The 16,803-nt window shown below is 42.0% G+C and overlaps 1 protein-coding gene across 1 annotated transcript in view; it reads left to right on the top strand.

Moving 5' to 3' along the window:
- plpp4 (phospholipid phosphatase 4) overlaps window positions 1–16,803 on the top strand; it is a 39,934-nt gene that overhangs the window by 2,295 nt on the left and 20,836 nt on the right. The window contains exon 2 of the mRNA XM_018686485.2: window positions 16,674–16,782. Within this exon, the coding sequence (XP_018542001.1) occupies window positions 16,674–16,782 (109 nt within the window). The remainder of the gene's footprint in view (window positions 1–16,673; window positions 16,783–16,803) is intronic.

The following is a 16,803-nucleotide window of genomic DNA, read 5'->3' on the forward strand; positions in this document are numbered from 1 at the left end:
GAGTAAAAGAAAGGAAGAACCGATTTTCTCATTTGCTGTTCATATTCCTTCATAATTGTGAACATGCACCAGGGGATGTCAAAAATGAATGAATTAATCCTTTGGTTTGGGCTCATAAGCAGATATAAATGCATCAGAGAGCACATGTAAGTTCTGACTTCTTTTTGTCTTTAAATCTGAGTAAATAATGCTGAGTGTTACCAAAATACACACAACTTATTCTCTGTGCTTGACTGGTCACCCACACAAGCTGTTTTTGTTTTTCTCCAGCACACTGTAAACCACATGTCTGTATGAGGAGACATTTTAAACCTCAGAGACATGAATTCTCTGCTTTATTCACATCCAAATTTTGCCAAAGATGACCTGCCTTTGAGGGAATATTACTTTTCATTTGCCCTTGCTCACCACGCTGCCTGTCTGTCCCAGGCCTCAGGAGGTGCACTGACCTTAGCAACGGGCCAAGTGTGTGACGTTCGGTTGACCCTGTGCTATCAAACCTCTAATGACATTCAGCCATCATAGCTTGGTGGGCAACTCAGGAGTCACACATCTCTCAAGAGTAAAGCAAAAAGTTCAATCTAAATGGAAATGGATCTTTGACATTTAATGTAAAGTGAAAAAAACAAAAGCTGAAAACGAAACCAGAAAAAGATAAAGTTTTTTTTTTTTTCTGCGTTAGCTACTCAACATAGAGAGAGAGGATAATGAGATTGGTGCTGTTTCTTTCTTTGTAATCTGCAGCACAACAAGCAAAAGCTTAGACAAATACCAAGAAGTCATTTCTTCCTTGAGCAGTTGTGTGGCAGAGCTCGTGTCCTCAATCAATCAACACATGCTCGGAGTAAAAGTTTCTGTGTGTTTGTTCCAAAGCTCATAGCTGAGTAGGACACTTGAATGAGCAGATAAATATCAGAGCAGTGGTTCGGTGTAAAGGAGGAGACAAAGCAAGGACACAGTGACAGAGAGAGACAGAGGAGGATGAGGACAAGATGGAGGACGTACAGTTGGGGAGATCGAGATTGTTTTTAGATTTTACTGATAAAGACCTGAGGCACAGCGAAGAGAGAAGCACCAGAACCACTCTGAGAACTCTTATCACTGCAATCTAAAAGCTTTTCGATGGGGTGATTGGCCAGAGAGGAGGGCAGCTGTTTTATGGGCTGATGTACACAACAAAATAGAACAGATTTGTTTGTGCCAAGAGTAACAATTTGGGCCTGAGCAGAGCCGACTCTTTTACTGCAGAGACTTTAGCAGGAATCTTGTTCATCACGTTTTGGCACCGAGGCACGCCAGACCGTCCAGTGTATGACGAGTTAAATACCCTCTGATGCTAACATCATTTTAGGGATCAGTTTTGATATAGTTGTTGTCAAATGAGGTTAAGTGTGTGCTCTAAAACAACGCTGTTCATTCCTTAAAACAGTGTTCGGCTCACTGCGTATCATCCTCTCCTCTCACAGGAAAGCTTAGGAGCAGCCCTGGGATGCAGCCCAGAGCCTTGGCCAAGTCTCAGAAAGCCTTGTGAGATGTTGGGAAGGAGAAGAATGTCAGGCCTTAGACTGTTTAAGAATAAGCGGATTGTTTAGCCTGCATGTTAAGGATGGGAGCTCTTGCACTCTGGTTTTATGGAGAAAATCTTTTTGTAGAGGATTGGTCACAGAGTCATCAGGGCACATTGTCTCTGTGGCTGAAAAACAAAAATGTATTTTTAATCTATAACAATGTTATCTTTATTTCTGTTATGGTTATTGGGTTGATGATTTTAAAAAACATAGATTAAACAAAAAACAGAAACAAACACAGAAAAGAGTGTAACTAAACAACCTCCCATTGTTTTAACAGAAAGATGAGCAGCCATGACCTGATTTTTGAGGGTTTTTTGTTTTTGTTTTGTAGCTGCATCTCTGAACTTCTCATGGTTAACACTGTGTTTTCTGTGTCTGCTGCCACCCTGTGTTTTGCCTGTTTAACGCTTTTAATGTGAAGCGGTGGCAGGATGTTCCATTTGCATGAGCAGCAGCTTGAACAGCTCTGTGTGTGTAAAGGGAGTGAGCAGTAAACAATGAGCCAATGAGATAAAATTGTGCTGGATTACATGCATGCATAGTTTTGCTGTAAATCCGCCATGCTTAGCTGGGCCATCTGAATTCAGAATTCAATTACTGAATGTACATACACTGAATGACAACTGCAGAGAAAATGTGGCCACAAACAGAATGAAATATGGGCTTACAGATCATGAAAATATTATGGATTATTGACTCTGCTGTACTAATAAAAATATTCATATATATTAGGGATGTGATGATTGTAAAACTGAGACTGAAACTGTGATACGCATCCACAATCTCATACCCCCCCATCCCCAACCTGCTGCAGGTGGAGCCTGTTGAGCTGTTTCAAGTATTTAGTAAATATTTTGTAAATTCTCTGATAGAAAATGTTGAGCCAAAGGTCGCAGGTGTACCTCCACTCTACAGCTCTGCAGACTTCAGCTCTTTGTTTTATTTCACCAGTCTATACGGGGTAGTCTAAACTACTCTTCCCATGGGTAAAATCTCCAAGCAAACGATGCTTGCACAGTTGGTAATGGCAGAGAGCTGAATGAAAAGCTGCCGATGGACAAAGTCCAACATTGAGCTTTTAGACTATATTTTTCTCCGAATCTGGTCGACTGAACTGGAGCTGGACTCAAGTAAATATTAGAATAGCAGTAGCACGTATTGAATGGTGAGAAAGAGAACTCCACTGGGACATCCATGTTGCTCTGTTTCATATTTGTCGCTTGTCAATTTGTTTTGGAGTCTTCCTGTTCTCCTGTGGGCAGAAATCACTTTTCAACAATCTGATGCATGTCTAACTAAACTCATTTGCTGTTTGTTTACTCTTCACTGCCGACATGATTATTACAGTGCATTCTGTCTCTGCATTTCTTAATTCTGGCAGCCAGCATCTGAGGCTCTGAATCACAGGTCATCCAATCTGTAACCCTCATTATCTTAGAGATGAAGAAAAAATTGAGTTTGCAGGCTTGATAACTGATTGTGGCTGGAGGTGGAAACTCTCTCCGACTGGATGTTGTTGACACAAATTGATCAGAGAGGGCGGATGTGTGTGTCTGTGTGTGTGTGTGTGTGTGTGTGGGGGGGGGGGTTGCTTGAAAAGAGCATGACCTCTAGGAATGTTCATGTATTGACATTTGTCTGAAATAGCAAAGAGAGAACTTGATTATGTAAAAACAGCCTGATTAATGACTTATTTCTTACAGGAGTAGCTCGTGAAAAGTGGCAGCTGATTCAGGGACATCCAATTAAACCAAACAAAGGAAAGATAATTCGACAAGCACAGTTGAAAGCATGAGTGAAAATGCAGAGGTGGGAAGCAACACCACAAGTATGACATTTTGAAAAGGGTTTGTGTGTTGTATGCTAAATCTGAAGAGTGAATTTAGGCATCTGAGAGGTCTGCGACTAAAAGATGGAATGATAGTGAAGGACAGATGGATGGAAAATGGACAAAGAGAAAAGGCCAGAGACAGAGGAAAGAGTCATGTGAAGAGAGGATGAACAGAGAATGAACAGAATGGAGTTGTTTGTGTTTGGCAGAAGGATAGAGGAGTGTAGACCTAAGGGGGTGAAAAGTGTGGATCAGCAAACTCTGCAGGTGTCGTGGCAGACATAACCCCGATTCCAGTGACAGCAGAGGCAGCTGACTATCACACCAGGACCAGGGATTCCCTGACAGCTCGGCCTCTCACCGCTCGAAGCTACTCTGGCATTTCATTCTCCACAATCGTTTGATCAGCTCATTATGTCTCGCCATCCCTGCTGTCATCTATCCAGCCCCATCTCTTTATCCCTCCATGGGCATCAGATCGCTGTTACTCACCGTCTGTCCTTTTCGCTTCTTAAAGCAATACACCAAGTTTTTTTTCCCAGAGATTGCCCTGTGGGTCAGCCTATCCATTAGATGATGAAAATTTACTACAGGAAGAAAACTGATAGAATAAGAGATAAAAAAAAATAAATATCTCCACAACTACTGGCATGAAACTTTGTCATGGTTCTCTATGAGACTGTCTTCCTGTAAGAATTGACCCCATAGTTCAGTTACATTTTATTGTTAAGTGACATCTAGCGGTGGTGTGAGACAGCATCAGGTGTTCAGGTGAATTTACCATTTTAATATTTTATAGAACTTCAGTTTTAATCCCCAAATCTGAGTCTCATGACAAGGAAAAAATAAGAAAATGAATCAGAGGCCACCATGTTTACAGGGGGAATTTAATCAAAAACCCAGTCATTAAAACTACAGCCACAGTACAGATTGTGCTCATGCTGGTAGGCATTTCATAAATTAAATTTTCAGCTGGGTAATCATACCCTGATCAGCAGTTATACTGCAACATGGTATTCTGTTAAAAGCTTTTTCAGTGTCTGGAAATCTTCATGATCCAATTTTTCCATCATAATCAAATTGATGAATCCAGGAATCCCACTCCTTTAACCCCTGATCAAATTAGTAAAAATGCTTCATGTTGAAAATGAAAACAATGTCAAATGTTTCTGGCAGTGCACTACTGGATTAGTAGCAGTACTAAATGGTATTTTAGCCTTGATCTTTTCTTTTAGACGTTTTAGACAAGCTTCAGTTCTATGATGATGAGATAGTTAAAGCTCAATTTATTTGAAACATATCAGAGTGAAATAACATTTCAATGATTAAGAATATGTAGATAACAGCTCTGAGCCCAAGAGATATGAGTCATGGCGATAGTTTTATATAGAAATATGTACGATATTTCATGCATGGTATTTGCCATCGTCGTTCTGTTTGTCTGAAAATACTCTATAAAAATTTCCCCATTAACTGGTAGAAGATGAAATATTTGAACCGTGACTGTGGCTCAGTAGGTGGACGTGGAGCTGAGGGAGAACGCTGTAGACCTCAGAGTCGTGGACTCAGTCTGGAAGTGACAGTTGACGCTGAAGCAGAGAGGAACATCCCTGCACTGCTTTACACTTCCTCCCATAATGATATTTCTATTCTTATTTCCTCTCTGTCTCTCCCACCTTCTCTCACTGTCACTTTTTCCCTCCATTGCCCCTTTCTCAGGTATTTTCTTAGATGTGCTCCATTACTGTCATTTTTCAGCATTATACTTTTATCTTTACAAAGACAGACGAGGGGCTGAGGAGATGAAAGAGCCTCCCTGTGTGTGTGTCCCTCAGGCCTCTGGGTTTTGCTGTCAGAACAGACTGTTTCCTTGATGACTCCTCCGTGGTTTCCTTTAGACAATGCTGCTGCTACAGCAATGCTGCTGTTTTTTATTTTTTGCCACAGCAAGGTAAATCAACAGCATATTCAGTGGCTTCAGAAAGTATTCAGACCCTTTCACTTTTTGCATACCGTATTATTTTGTAGTTATAAATTTCCACTCGAGGTCAAATCAAGTTTTTAGAGATTATTACAAATTTATCAGGGAAAAAAAAAGAAATCTTTCATGTACAAAAATATTCAATGTGGTCTTGAAGGGCCTTGGTCCAGGAGGTGACCAAGGACCCAACAGTCTGACAGAAGCCCTCTGCTGAGATGGGAGTTACTGCTGGTAGGACGACCATCTCAGCAGCTTTCCATCAATCAGGCCTTTATGGTAGAGTGGCTAGACGGAAGCCACTCTGAGTAAAAGGCATATGACAGTCTGCTGAGAGTTTGCCAAGCTGCATTTTAAGCACTCAGAGTAGAGGAAAAAGATTCTCTGGTCTGATGAGACCAAATTGAACCATTTGAGTGAAACACCAGGGACCTCTTGCTAATACATCCCTACTGTGAAACATGGTGGTAGTAACATCATGCTATGTGGGGCTTCTTAGTGGCAGGGACGGGGAGACATGGGCGACATGAACTGTAAAACTCTCAGAGAAAGCTGGAGGTGCATAAAGTTTGAGGTGTGAACTTCAGATGAACTGTGGCTGTGCACTGATATCTGATAAACTGGATTATTCTCTGACTCAGAGCTCACAATGGTAAGTTCCTACAGTCCAAATCCTAGGTGTAAAGATGAAACGAACAACAATCATAATGTGATTGACGAAGGTTCACAGTTCGAGTCATTAAACACCACATTTATGATTCTATCTTCCACGTGTTAACAGACATTAGCTCAGACCTCTCCTTTTAACCTGCAGATACAAATGTGGCTCAAAGCCCCAACACACTTTAATGCCTCACTCACAAAGGTGTTTTCACTTGAATTCATTTGGCTGATTAGACTTTGTGTCAGGACTGTGTGGTTAAAGCAGGAGTATGAATCATGTCACACAGTAGATCTTTTTCACTTGTCACATTTTGACTGTTACAGCAGCAAAACGCACAGTTGTAACTAATCATGTTAATTATGGCTCCATTTCACAGCACTTAGGATTTTCATTCACAAGCCATTTTGACAAATTATCATTAACAGAATAATGAAGATGACCGCACCTTTAAAGACGTTCGTGTTTCACATGTTTCAGCTCTTCAGAGTGAGTCAGACAGCAGTGAAAGGCTCTGCACAGGTGATTTCAGTTATTTTGGCTGATTAGAGTGTGTGTGTGTGTGTGTGTGTGTAGAGAGAGAGAGGGACTGATTGACACCTCCCTCGCTCTCCTGTTAGCTTTGGTTTTTTCCTAGCGCGTGGAGTTTGGTGACCTCACGTAAAGCCACCCACAGCCACAACATCTGAAATTCCAGCATATGTCTGCCTGTTGCATGTTTGCTTGGGACCCTACATTCTGCATCATATGACTGACATAAGAGGCAATAAATCCAGGGGGCAACTGAGCTGACCGTGGAGATTTAAAGCGGGGGCTGGGTCCCACTCTCTGCCCTGCCAGTCGCACTTTTGCCTGGGCTGAAAACAATAACCAGGAAGGGAAAGAAAATAAATTCAGAGAGCCTGAGGCAACAGAAGTGTCACAGAGAGAGAACAGTCAGTATATACTCTGTACAGATCAGCAGATGTATTATGTATAGAGCCATGAAAGTATAGCATCACTGTGTTTAAATCAGTGTATTTTTGTGAGGTGTGTGTGTGTGTGTCTGCTTGCATACATGTCGGAGTGCACCTTGGCCTCTGATGCTGTTAATGACCTGCTTTAACTCACAGTGTGGGTGCAGCTGAGGGGTGTGTATAGTTCACTCCTCCTTTCAGTGAACACAGAGCTGAAATCTCTCTCCTGTTGCTGCCAACTTTGACATTTGCAAGGATGAACAATGAGCATGACAACACTGATAAATGTCAGCCTCGTGTCCCAGTCCCATATCTGTGTCCAACATCACAGTCATCACAATCAGCCTGCCTCTGTTTAATTCTTTCCACCTCCCTTCTTTCCCTCCCTTGTCTTTCACTCTGACACTCCAAGCATGGCTACCCTCATCCATGACTTAATAAACCCACACACAAGCAAAGGCACACACACACACACCCCCAAGTGTCTTTATATACCTTCTGTTTAGAGGAGCTTGCTCTGAGCTGAACACAGATTCTTTAACCTCAGAGGTGACCATAGACGTCAGTTATTCTGCCTGCAGAATTAATTATCTGTGCCTGAGCAGGCCTGTTTTTATTTTCCTGATAATCATCAGTTTCAAAGCAAGGGAATGTGAAACTCCGATCTGACCTTTGAGGATTAAAACATTTCAAGGTTAACTGATAAATAGACAGTTTAATTCCCATATTCAGCCTTCAGCGACGGTGGTTTACCTAAAGGTCGCAGGATAATTACAGAGCACTGAACATAGCACGGAGTAAATTCTTGTCCCAAACGTACAGTAGGTGCAAATCGTTTATTTTCTTCCCATTTCCTATACGTTATTAAAGGAATAATCCACTGTTAAAAAGCAGTTTTTAATGTGGAGGACAATCTCACATTTTTCATGGAGGACATTTTGACAGTGCACAGAACAAACTACACAGCGAGCTGTTACAGTTACACGTCAGGTGTAGCTAATGAAAATAGCCAGATTCAGGCTCACTGTCATGACTTACAGGGACACCTGATTAGAACCAAGCTTATTAGTACCACCTGCTGCACCTTGGTAGAGGCTAACTGTCCCTCCCCACCTCCACCTCCTCGGTGAAGCTAACTCCACTGAACGCAGACAGATTCAGCTGATATCTCCACCAAACCTGCAGTAAGAGCGCAGACAAGCTGATAACAAATCACACAATAATCTCTGACGCTACTCATTACTGAAAAAAATCACTGTGAAGAGTTATAGTTCATCACTAGAGGATTTAGCCTCGCAACAAGACTGTTAAAAAAAGGTTAAAAAAACAACAATTCTGAAGCCTAATTACAGATGTTGGAAAGGGTATTGTATGTTGTTTGTTTAATCTGGACACTTAGAAATGCAGTGTGCAGAAGGAGTGAACAGATGGATAAACTGTAGTTCATCAAGAAATAGCGTAGTTACAGCAGTAACTCCTCTGACTCACACTAAACCTTGGAGAGAGCTTGGCTGGTTGTTACCCCCCATCTCAGCAAAAATGAGCTATTTGCTTCCCAGCTCCAGCTCAGTACTTAACATCCACAGACATGAGAATGGTACCAACCTCTTATCTAACTCTTTGAAAGGAGGAAAATAAAAGCATATTTCCAAGTGTTGAACTATGTCTTTAAATGTTGTTTAATGCTGTCAAAAGTCATTGTGGGAAAAACAGGAAATTAACGACTTAGGTTTGTGTGGATGAGAAGAAAGAGTTAACTACAACACTTCATTACAAAAGGAGCATCTCAGGGTGACAGTTTTCTCTACACGGTGCAATAGAGAGAGAGAAAGCTCAACAAATCTGATGAGCTAACAGCAATGAGCCGGTAAAGTCAATGCATTTACTCAGCAACCTCAGTGAATATAAGCTTTGGACCTGTGGAGCGTTTGTGAAGCCTGTGGGCAGATCATGTGTGTGTAGCAGCCTGGCTCCTTTCTTTCCTGCTGTGGGTTGGAAAGTTATCTTGCTGTGCCCCCCCCCACCGCCACCATGCTTCCTTGACTCCTCAGTCCCTCTGTGTTCCTTTGGCCATGTCCTGCCAGCTTCAGACCACTGCTTATCCTAATGCCTGTCTCAAATACAGGACTCTGACCTTTCTCAAAGTGTCTCTGGGGCTTTTATTGTGAACAGACACCTGTAGTCTGACCAAGCCAGCCCTTGTTTTGCTCCTCATTATGTTGTGGCTTTCTGATACAGCATCTTGAATTAGCCAGTGTGAATGGGTAATTAAAACTAAAAGAATAACCCTGCATTTTCCTCTGTATCCCACCACTGGGGTTTTGCATGACAAGGAGAGGATGCTGTTTTCTTTTTTTCTCCCCCCGTTAGCCAACTTGAGAGGACATATCTCGGGGGAAGCCAGAGCTAGCTGAGTGTCACTCAGCATCTATCCCACTCCCCTCCTTCTCCTCTTGCCTGTGACAGGACCAATGCTGTGTATTCCTGACACGTCTGGTCAAGGCCCTGACTGTAACCACTAACACAAACAGAGACAGAGAGGGGATGTGACATTTATTGCACTTGCAGTATTCTGACTTGCATGGCAGAGTACACTTTAAGAAGCCTCTAGGAAAATGCATAATGTCTAATTTGAACACAGCCCAGTAATTATGTTGATTAAATATGATTATACTAGCTTTGTGGTTTGCTGTATGGGAAATTCAGATAAGGTTATTATCATGTGTGTATTTTCCCAGAGCAGGTGTTTGTTGGCTAACAATATAATCATCTTGTTTCCACATTTTATTTTTACACAGGCTGTGACAATAAATTTGGAAAAGGATATAAGAATTGACATTCTTCTCCTTAGAGACACAATACTGCCCAAAGCCCCAGTCCCCAGGTCTCAGTTCTGTCTCCAAACTTCAGCCCACTGCCATAATAAGCCACACACACACACACACCTCACCTTCAGGTTTAATACCTTCTGTTTCCACACTTTTCCCTGCAGTCTGGTCCCCTTTCCACCAAAAACTGTAGCCTCAAATGTCATGATTTTAGATTTCTGGATTCCAGAGTTAGTGGGAATCAGGTAGATCGCTACTAGCCTGGATGAAACTTCTGTTCCTAAAAAGTGCATCATGCCTACAGTCAACACCACACAGAAGCACACATTAGTTGTATCTGTATCTGGTCAACAGGTCCAATAATAATAATGAATGAAATAAAGCAGCATAATTAAATCTGGAATGTATCCTCAGTCCGTCAGTCTCTGTGACCCAGCCCTAATCGAATTGCAGCAGCAGCGCTTTATTGAATCACAGACACCCAGTTGTCTTTATTTTAATCCACCCGTGCCGGAGGAGTTAGAGTTTCATTTTGCTGGAATAGCAAGTGCGGGATTTTTTTTTTTTTTTCTGTGTGGAGTAAGAAATGAAAACTTAAGCAAAACTGGTGCTGTAGTACTCGTTTCCTTCCAGCAGTGTTGAGTGTGTAAGTTGTGGGTTTGTGATGCATCGAGGCTCACCTGCTGTGACTCTCATCCATCAATCATCACAATTTTTTCTTTTGTAGGTTAAAGCGTAGTGACAGCACATTTCACAGATGCACAACTCTGGGAGAGCCGATGTGATCTGATGTGCAGTGAGAAAACATCCATTTACTGTATTCCCAACAGACTTGGGTAAAAAATGTGTTTTTGACCCTCTACCAGGTTATTGGGTACACGTCTACATTTTAACCCAATACAGTGTCTATTAACATTAGCTCCATGCAAAACCACAAAAGAGTGCGTTCCAGAAGGTATATCTTAAGAAAGAGTTCAACATTTTAGGAATGTTTTTTGCTTATTCTCTTTTTTTGCTAAGAGACAGAAGAGAGGATCGACACCACTCTCAATATCCCAGTACAGTGCTGTTCTTCTTTTATCATTGTAAACAGAGTATTACTTCTCCTGATGTGTGAACCTAATTTTCTGACACTTGCTTATAATTCTATTCATTAAAATATGCAGTGTGTGTGAACTGAATCAAATTAGCTTCATAACGCCTTTAACAAACAACAGAGGAAGAAGATTTCAGACAACAAACTTAACACACTGAGACCCACCACTTCAATAAAGCACTGTTTACTCTGAGGTGTTGAGTGGCCGTCTAAACTGTAGTGCTGATTAGGCCACTCCAGAGCAGTGTGTCTGTGAGCCAGCCACCACTGGGACAGACCTTGACCATGAATCAGAGAGCCAGCAAATAGTCTGCTCCGCCATTCTCCCTCTTCATTTGTCTTATTATTTCTCCCTGAATCTCTCCTCCTCACTGCCATTTCTACCGACACATATTTTCATATACATTGAGAACATATTGAGGCCCAAGCTCTCAACGTGGATTTGATGGCTTGTAAGAGGAGGAATGGGAATTTACCAGCAGTAAATGAACCAGAAGATGCACTGAACAGAGAAGGATGGGAATTTCCCTCAGGGCACAACACAACCTCTGATCCTAATGGCTTTTAAATCCTATAAGTCACTTTTCAACAGCTCCCTGCTATATGATTAAATGATGGGAGCACTAAGTAGGGGGTGACATGTGGGTGTTCTCAGACTGAGAGAAAGGCAGTGATCTGATCTGGTGGGAAAAGTCATTTCAGACTCCGTCTCAGATCTGGCAGATGGTCAGCTCCAGTTTGATTCCTCCTCAGTCCTTTCACTGCACACAAGCAACTTGCTCCTAGTAGCTCAGCTGATTGCCAAATGTGCACCTCCTGAGAATGGAAATGCAATCAAATGTGAGCGGACACAATGCCCTGCATTCTTCTGAATGTCTGTGGATTGCAGCAGGTACTGTAGCAGTCACACCTGTGAACAGCTCTGGTGCAAAGTGCAACAAAGTGAGGAAAAAGGCTTAACCCTTACACACTTACAAAGGACAAGACTTGCCCTGAGCTAACCCTAAGACATCTGAGCACACAACTTGCACTGTGCTGCGCTTTGCGCCTCTGTGTCGAGGACATTTTAAAGCTCCCTGATATTTTCCATCCCCCTTGAGAGGTGAAGGTCACACACTCTGTCTGCTAACTGAGGTATGCAGTGTAAGCATTGCTCTGTGGCCTCCTGCACCTGTAGATAAATGCTGTGTGACTGTAGTTTAATAATGGCTCTGGGCATTTGGCTCCTGCCTGGCCAACCCCTGCTAGCAGGTATAATGCGATCAATATTGATGAAAACGCTCAGCCGCTGTCTCAGTGTATCTGTGATAGGCACCAACACACACCAACACACACACACACACACACACACACACAGACATTCAGCCAAAAGATTACTTTCAGACTTATTTTTGTGAGAATGGGAGTTTGCCTGAAGTTAATCCAACTAAGCTATTCCGCTCTTCTGTATGCCTAATTGCTTCGCAGCGTATCTAACTAATTAAGAGGGAATCTCTCGACTTTTTCTAACTTTCTGTCACGGTGGCACAGCAGACGATATGTATTCCCGAGGCCACGGCCACAGACTCTGCCCACAGTGCATTGTAAATCAAGAGCTTTCAAATTAGCTGCTCGTATTGTTCTTGATGCTGTTGTGTGCTAAATCTCCAAAGTGTTTCAGCAGGGGGGGAGAGAGAGGAGATCTTGAGAAATTATTCAGTTTTATTTCCTTGGCTGTGGCTGTGCTAGTCAGATTTAGAATATGCATCTGGTAGAGATGGATAGGAATTGGAGATGATAAATTGACCCAGTTGCAGAGCTTTAATGAAGAGGAACAGGGATGAGACAAAAAGCTAGAAAAGTTCTTGAGTTAGAAAAGGTCAGATATAAAGCTTAAAAGCCAAGAATATAAAGTAGTTATATTTGCTCTTTATGGAAATTAATGTGGATACGTGTGGCATACCGTGTCCACTGAGCACAAATGACCCCTACAAGTAAAGTATTTGCAGAAAAAAAATCCTCCTGCTGCCATAAATCTTTAAAGTTTTTCAGAAGTTCGATGCCAACATGTTAAGAACCTCACAGATTCACCTTCAGACCTGCTAGGTTGTCAGTTAATCTATAATGGTTTGGCCCCTATAGAAGCCTTTATGCCTTTGTTCAATAATGTCTCGACTCAGAAGCTGATAAAACTGAACGAGGTGCTCCCCAGGCATCCAGCAGGCGGTGCTGAGTTCAGGGCCTTTTGTTTGCCTCGTGTTTATTGGCACGTAGAGAGCTCATCTGTTCTGTCCAGAGATCGTGTCAGAGGGCTTTGGGTCTCATTGGAGCACTGATGACAATCTGCCTTTCTAGAAAAACAGCTTCAGTGTTGTTTATGCTTCTTTTCCTTTCTATTTCTGTATCTTTATATTCTTGTCTTGCCTGTTTTTAGGCTTGGAATGAGCAGAGGAAAGAGGAGCAAATGTAACATAAAGCCATAAATAACACAAGTAAAAAAAAAAAAAAAAAACAAGCAAACAAAAAACTCTTTTGGCTGTTAAATAAATGTTTTTCTCACCTCAATGTGCCAATTCTTAGTTAGTGTCTATAATGCAGCCTACCACCACCTCCCACCCTCTTTGTCTCTCTCTTTGAATCAATGTGATTACAATTATTTCCCAGCAGGATAAATTAGGGTGCATGCTGTGTATGTCATTACCTCTCCAAGCTCTGACATTAGCTTTACTAATGTGACTGTAATCCACATTGTCCCTCCTTCCTCACACAGACAAACACATCCTCTGTCACCAGCCTGTAAATGATGCACTTCCTACTGTTTTCTACTCCGCCTGTAAAAGACAGTAAAGTCTAATTCATTCCCTCAGAGGACAGGCATTTCCATCCACGGCATCAAGGATGAAGCCTTGATTAATTCCAACTGTGCTTGACGTTTGGAGCCTTGAGCCTTTAAAGCTCACCTAAACCATATTGGACTCTTTCTTTTAATAAAGTTTATCGCTGGAAAAGAGAAGATGAGGCAAAAGACTCAACCTGAATCTTGAGCCAAGGGAAAAACCTTTGAGGGCGATATTGATTTCATGGAGGAGATTTAATACAAATTCTCCAAAAGAAGGAGGAATAATATTACATGTCCAAAAGGCAGTTTAATTTTGAGCTTATGAAAGTGATCATCCCCAGCAAACAAGGTGATGGCGAAAACATCGGAAAATAAAGCGCCATGGTATAATTTCAGTGGCGGCATCATTTTATCCAATTTTTCATATCAGTACAAAACATTTTCCTATTCTGTTTGAAATATATTTTGACCACGATGACTGGTTATAAATTATTTCCTAGCATTTGTGATTGTATGAGAGGATGTGGAACATTTAAAGAGTGAATCACTCATGCTCATAGAGAGATAATTACAGACTGGAAATGCTCCAAATGACCACAGTATCAGTGGGGTTTGATTTTATGAAACTTTTAAGGATCATACCTTTAAAGGAGCTAGTTTTCAATTCCAATGTTAAATCATGTTTTGGCCATATATCTTGTCACTTCTTTTCTTCTACTGACGTTATCATGCTAAAGAGCTAGCCCTGAGCCAGCAGGCCGGACTTCTCTGATGGTGACTGCCCTGAAGAAGCAGCACTGTTAAAACCTCTTATACTGGAAACACACTGATGGTTGAAGGTCTTGGTGACCAACCATCACCACCACTCTCTAAAGGCAAGAAACCACATACGGGGGCAGAGAAAGCTACAGGTAGCCCTTTTAAAGCCTGACAGAATGGGCCATTTCTGATAATAATCAGCATGTTTTTCCCCCACTGCATGCCACAGTTTGTGCATGCTATATGAATTCTAATATGAACACATGAAAGGAAATATTATTGAGATGAATTATATGTATGAAGTTTGGGGGAGTGTGTATGTACCTTGGGGAAGTGAGCGCCTCAAACTCATTAAGACCTTAGGGGCTGGAAGCAAGATAAGCCTGGCAGCGTGACAGGTAGACCACTGCAGTATTTAATGACCTGGGAGCTCTGGGTGTGTGTTCATAAGAGAGGAGGTGGATGAAGTGTGTGTGTGTGGGTTGAGGTGGGGGTTTGCCTCGACTGACTCTATTTGTCTATGCTCTATCTCTCTGCCTTTTAATCCCTGTGGACTAAAATAACATTCCCTGTTACTGATGTCTGAACAGGAGAGCTGAAGAGAGGACAAACTGGGAAAATGGAGTTATAAATGCAGCGTGTTGTGTATCATTAGTACAGCATAATTTAGCGAGCACCACATACCGTAAATGTAATACAGTGGAGGTGAATCATGCACACGTGCTCAGCAAGGTGTAAAATGAGCTGGTACTGATTAGGCTGCTCCCCTGCAAAAACATCATGACACGTAGTTATCAGCGGACCAACAAATAGACTCTCCACAGCGTGTAATATGCTGCATGTCTTCTAGAGAGATTAAAATTGTATAATTGATTTCCCTGTAGCTTGAGGAGAGGGAATATAAGAAAACTTGTTGTACATGAACCCATTTTTATGTAGGAAGGGTTTTCAGAAGATTCGTATGCCTGTTAGCAAATGGCCTCCTTCACATTTCCACAGTTCGATTCACACTGAGGAGCTGCACAGGATCCAGGATATCCTCATACTTCTGCCGCTGGCCAGTGAGCAGCTCTACTGGAGCAGATGTGTGATGAATGCCTTGCTGAAGGGCATGTAGTTGTTTGTGAGAGCATTACTCAATCACCATTTCCACCTAGACTGAAACAGTTCATCTGGGAAATGAACTGCTGAACCCAAACTCCTTCACAAACTTAAGGCAACTGCCTCACCTGTTTTTATTTGTTTGGGTTCTTTTTTGGTTTCTTTGTTTGTTTTATCCATTTATCGATTATTTTAAGTGACTGCAGATGTACCCCCTGGTGTGCAAGTACCCCTGACTGGGAATCACTGATGTACATGTTTTTAAAAGCACATTATTCAGCCTGTACAGTGTCATGATGAAAGGGCTGTTGGTGGATGAGCTGAATAGAGGAGCACAGGCAGAATGATCCAGAGGACCCAGAATTCGACACAGGCCCTGGAGCATGCTGAGGATTTGAGACATTTTTTGTTTTTGGGCCTTAAGTAAGTTGTTTTCAAGGGTCCCAGATTTTGAGCCCCAGAGTGTGCAGCTGTATTTTTCATTTATTTTTAAACTTACATGGTCCATTTCTTCAGTTACACACGGGGTGAGATTAGAATTTCAGTATTTTTGCATTTAGTTGAAAATGTCCCAGTAACACTGTAGTTTCAAACAATCTACTTCTGCTGTGAGATTAATGTTTTAAATATTAGGGGCTCCCTATTGCACAATTGTGTAACAGAGCAGTGTATTGAATTGTTTTAGAGAGCAGTGACAAAAAGACTTTTTGAGACAACACAGAACAAGGTTGTGTCTGGCAGATTCTCAGGTGGCCAGGCAGTGCTGGAGGAGGCAGGGGCATGCTAATTTGTTCCCATTCAGTTAAGTGTGAGACAGAAGGGCTCTCAAGTGTAGGTGATCACGGGTGAACTTACTCTGTTTACACAGCCTCACTTGTGTTTATCCTCATGGAGGAATCAACAAGTCCTGTTTTCCTGAGCTGAGCAAAAGCAGAAACGTAAACACAGTCAGACTGTGCACACAAAAAAATGTGATATTTCATATGGTACATGGTATGCTGCTCTTTGTGAAAGCATCTGCTGAAGGCCCCAAAAACGAGTCACTGATCAGTGTGCATTTCTTCTTTGGCACAGATTTACAGAGTTTCTGGAGCCCTTTGAGAGAGTGATTCAACCAGAGGAGCTTTGGCTCTACAAGAATCCTCTGGTGGAGTCGGACCACATTCCCAAGAGGGTCATGTTTGTAAGTACCTGTCGTAATTAT

Source organism: Lates calcarifer, linkage group LG16_LG22, assembly GCF_001640805.2.
Source record: "Lates calcarifer isolate ASB-BC8 linkage group LG16_LG22, TLL_Latcal_v3, whole genome shotgun sequence".
Classification (NCBI taxonomy): Eukaryota; Metazoa; Chordata; class Actinopteri; family Centropomidae; genus Lates; species Lates calcarifer.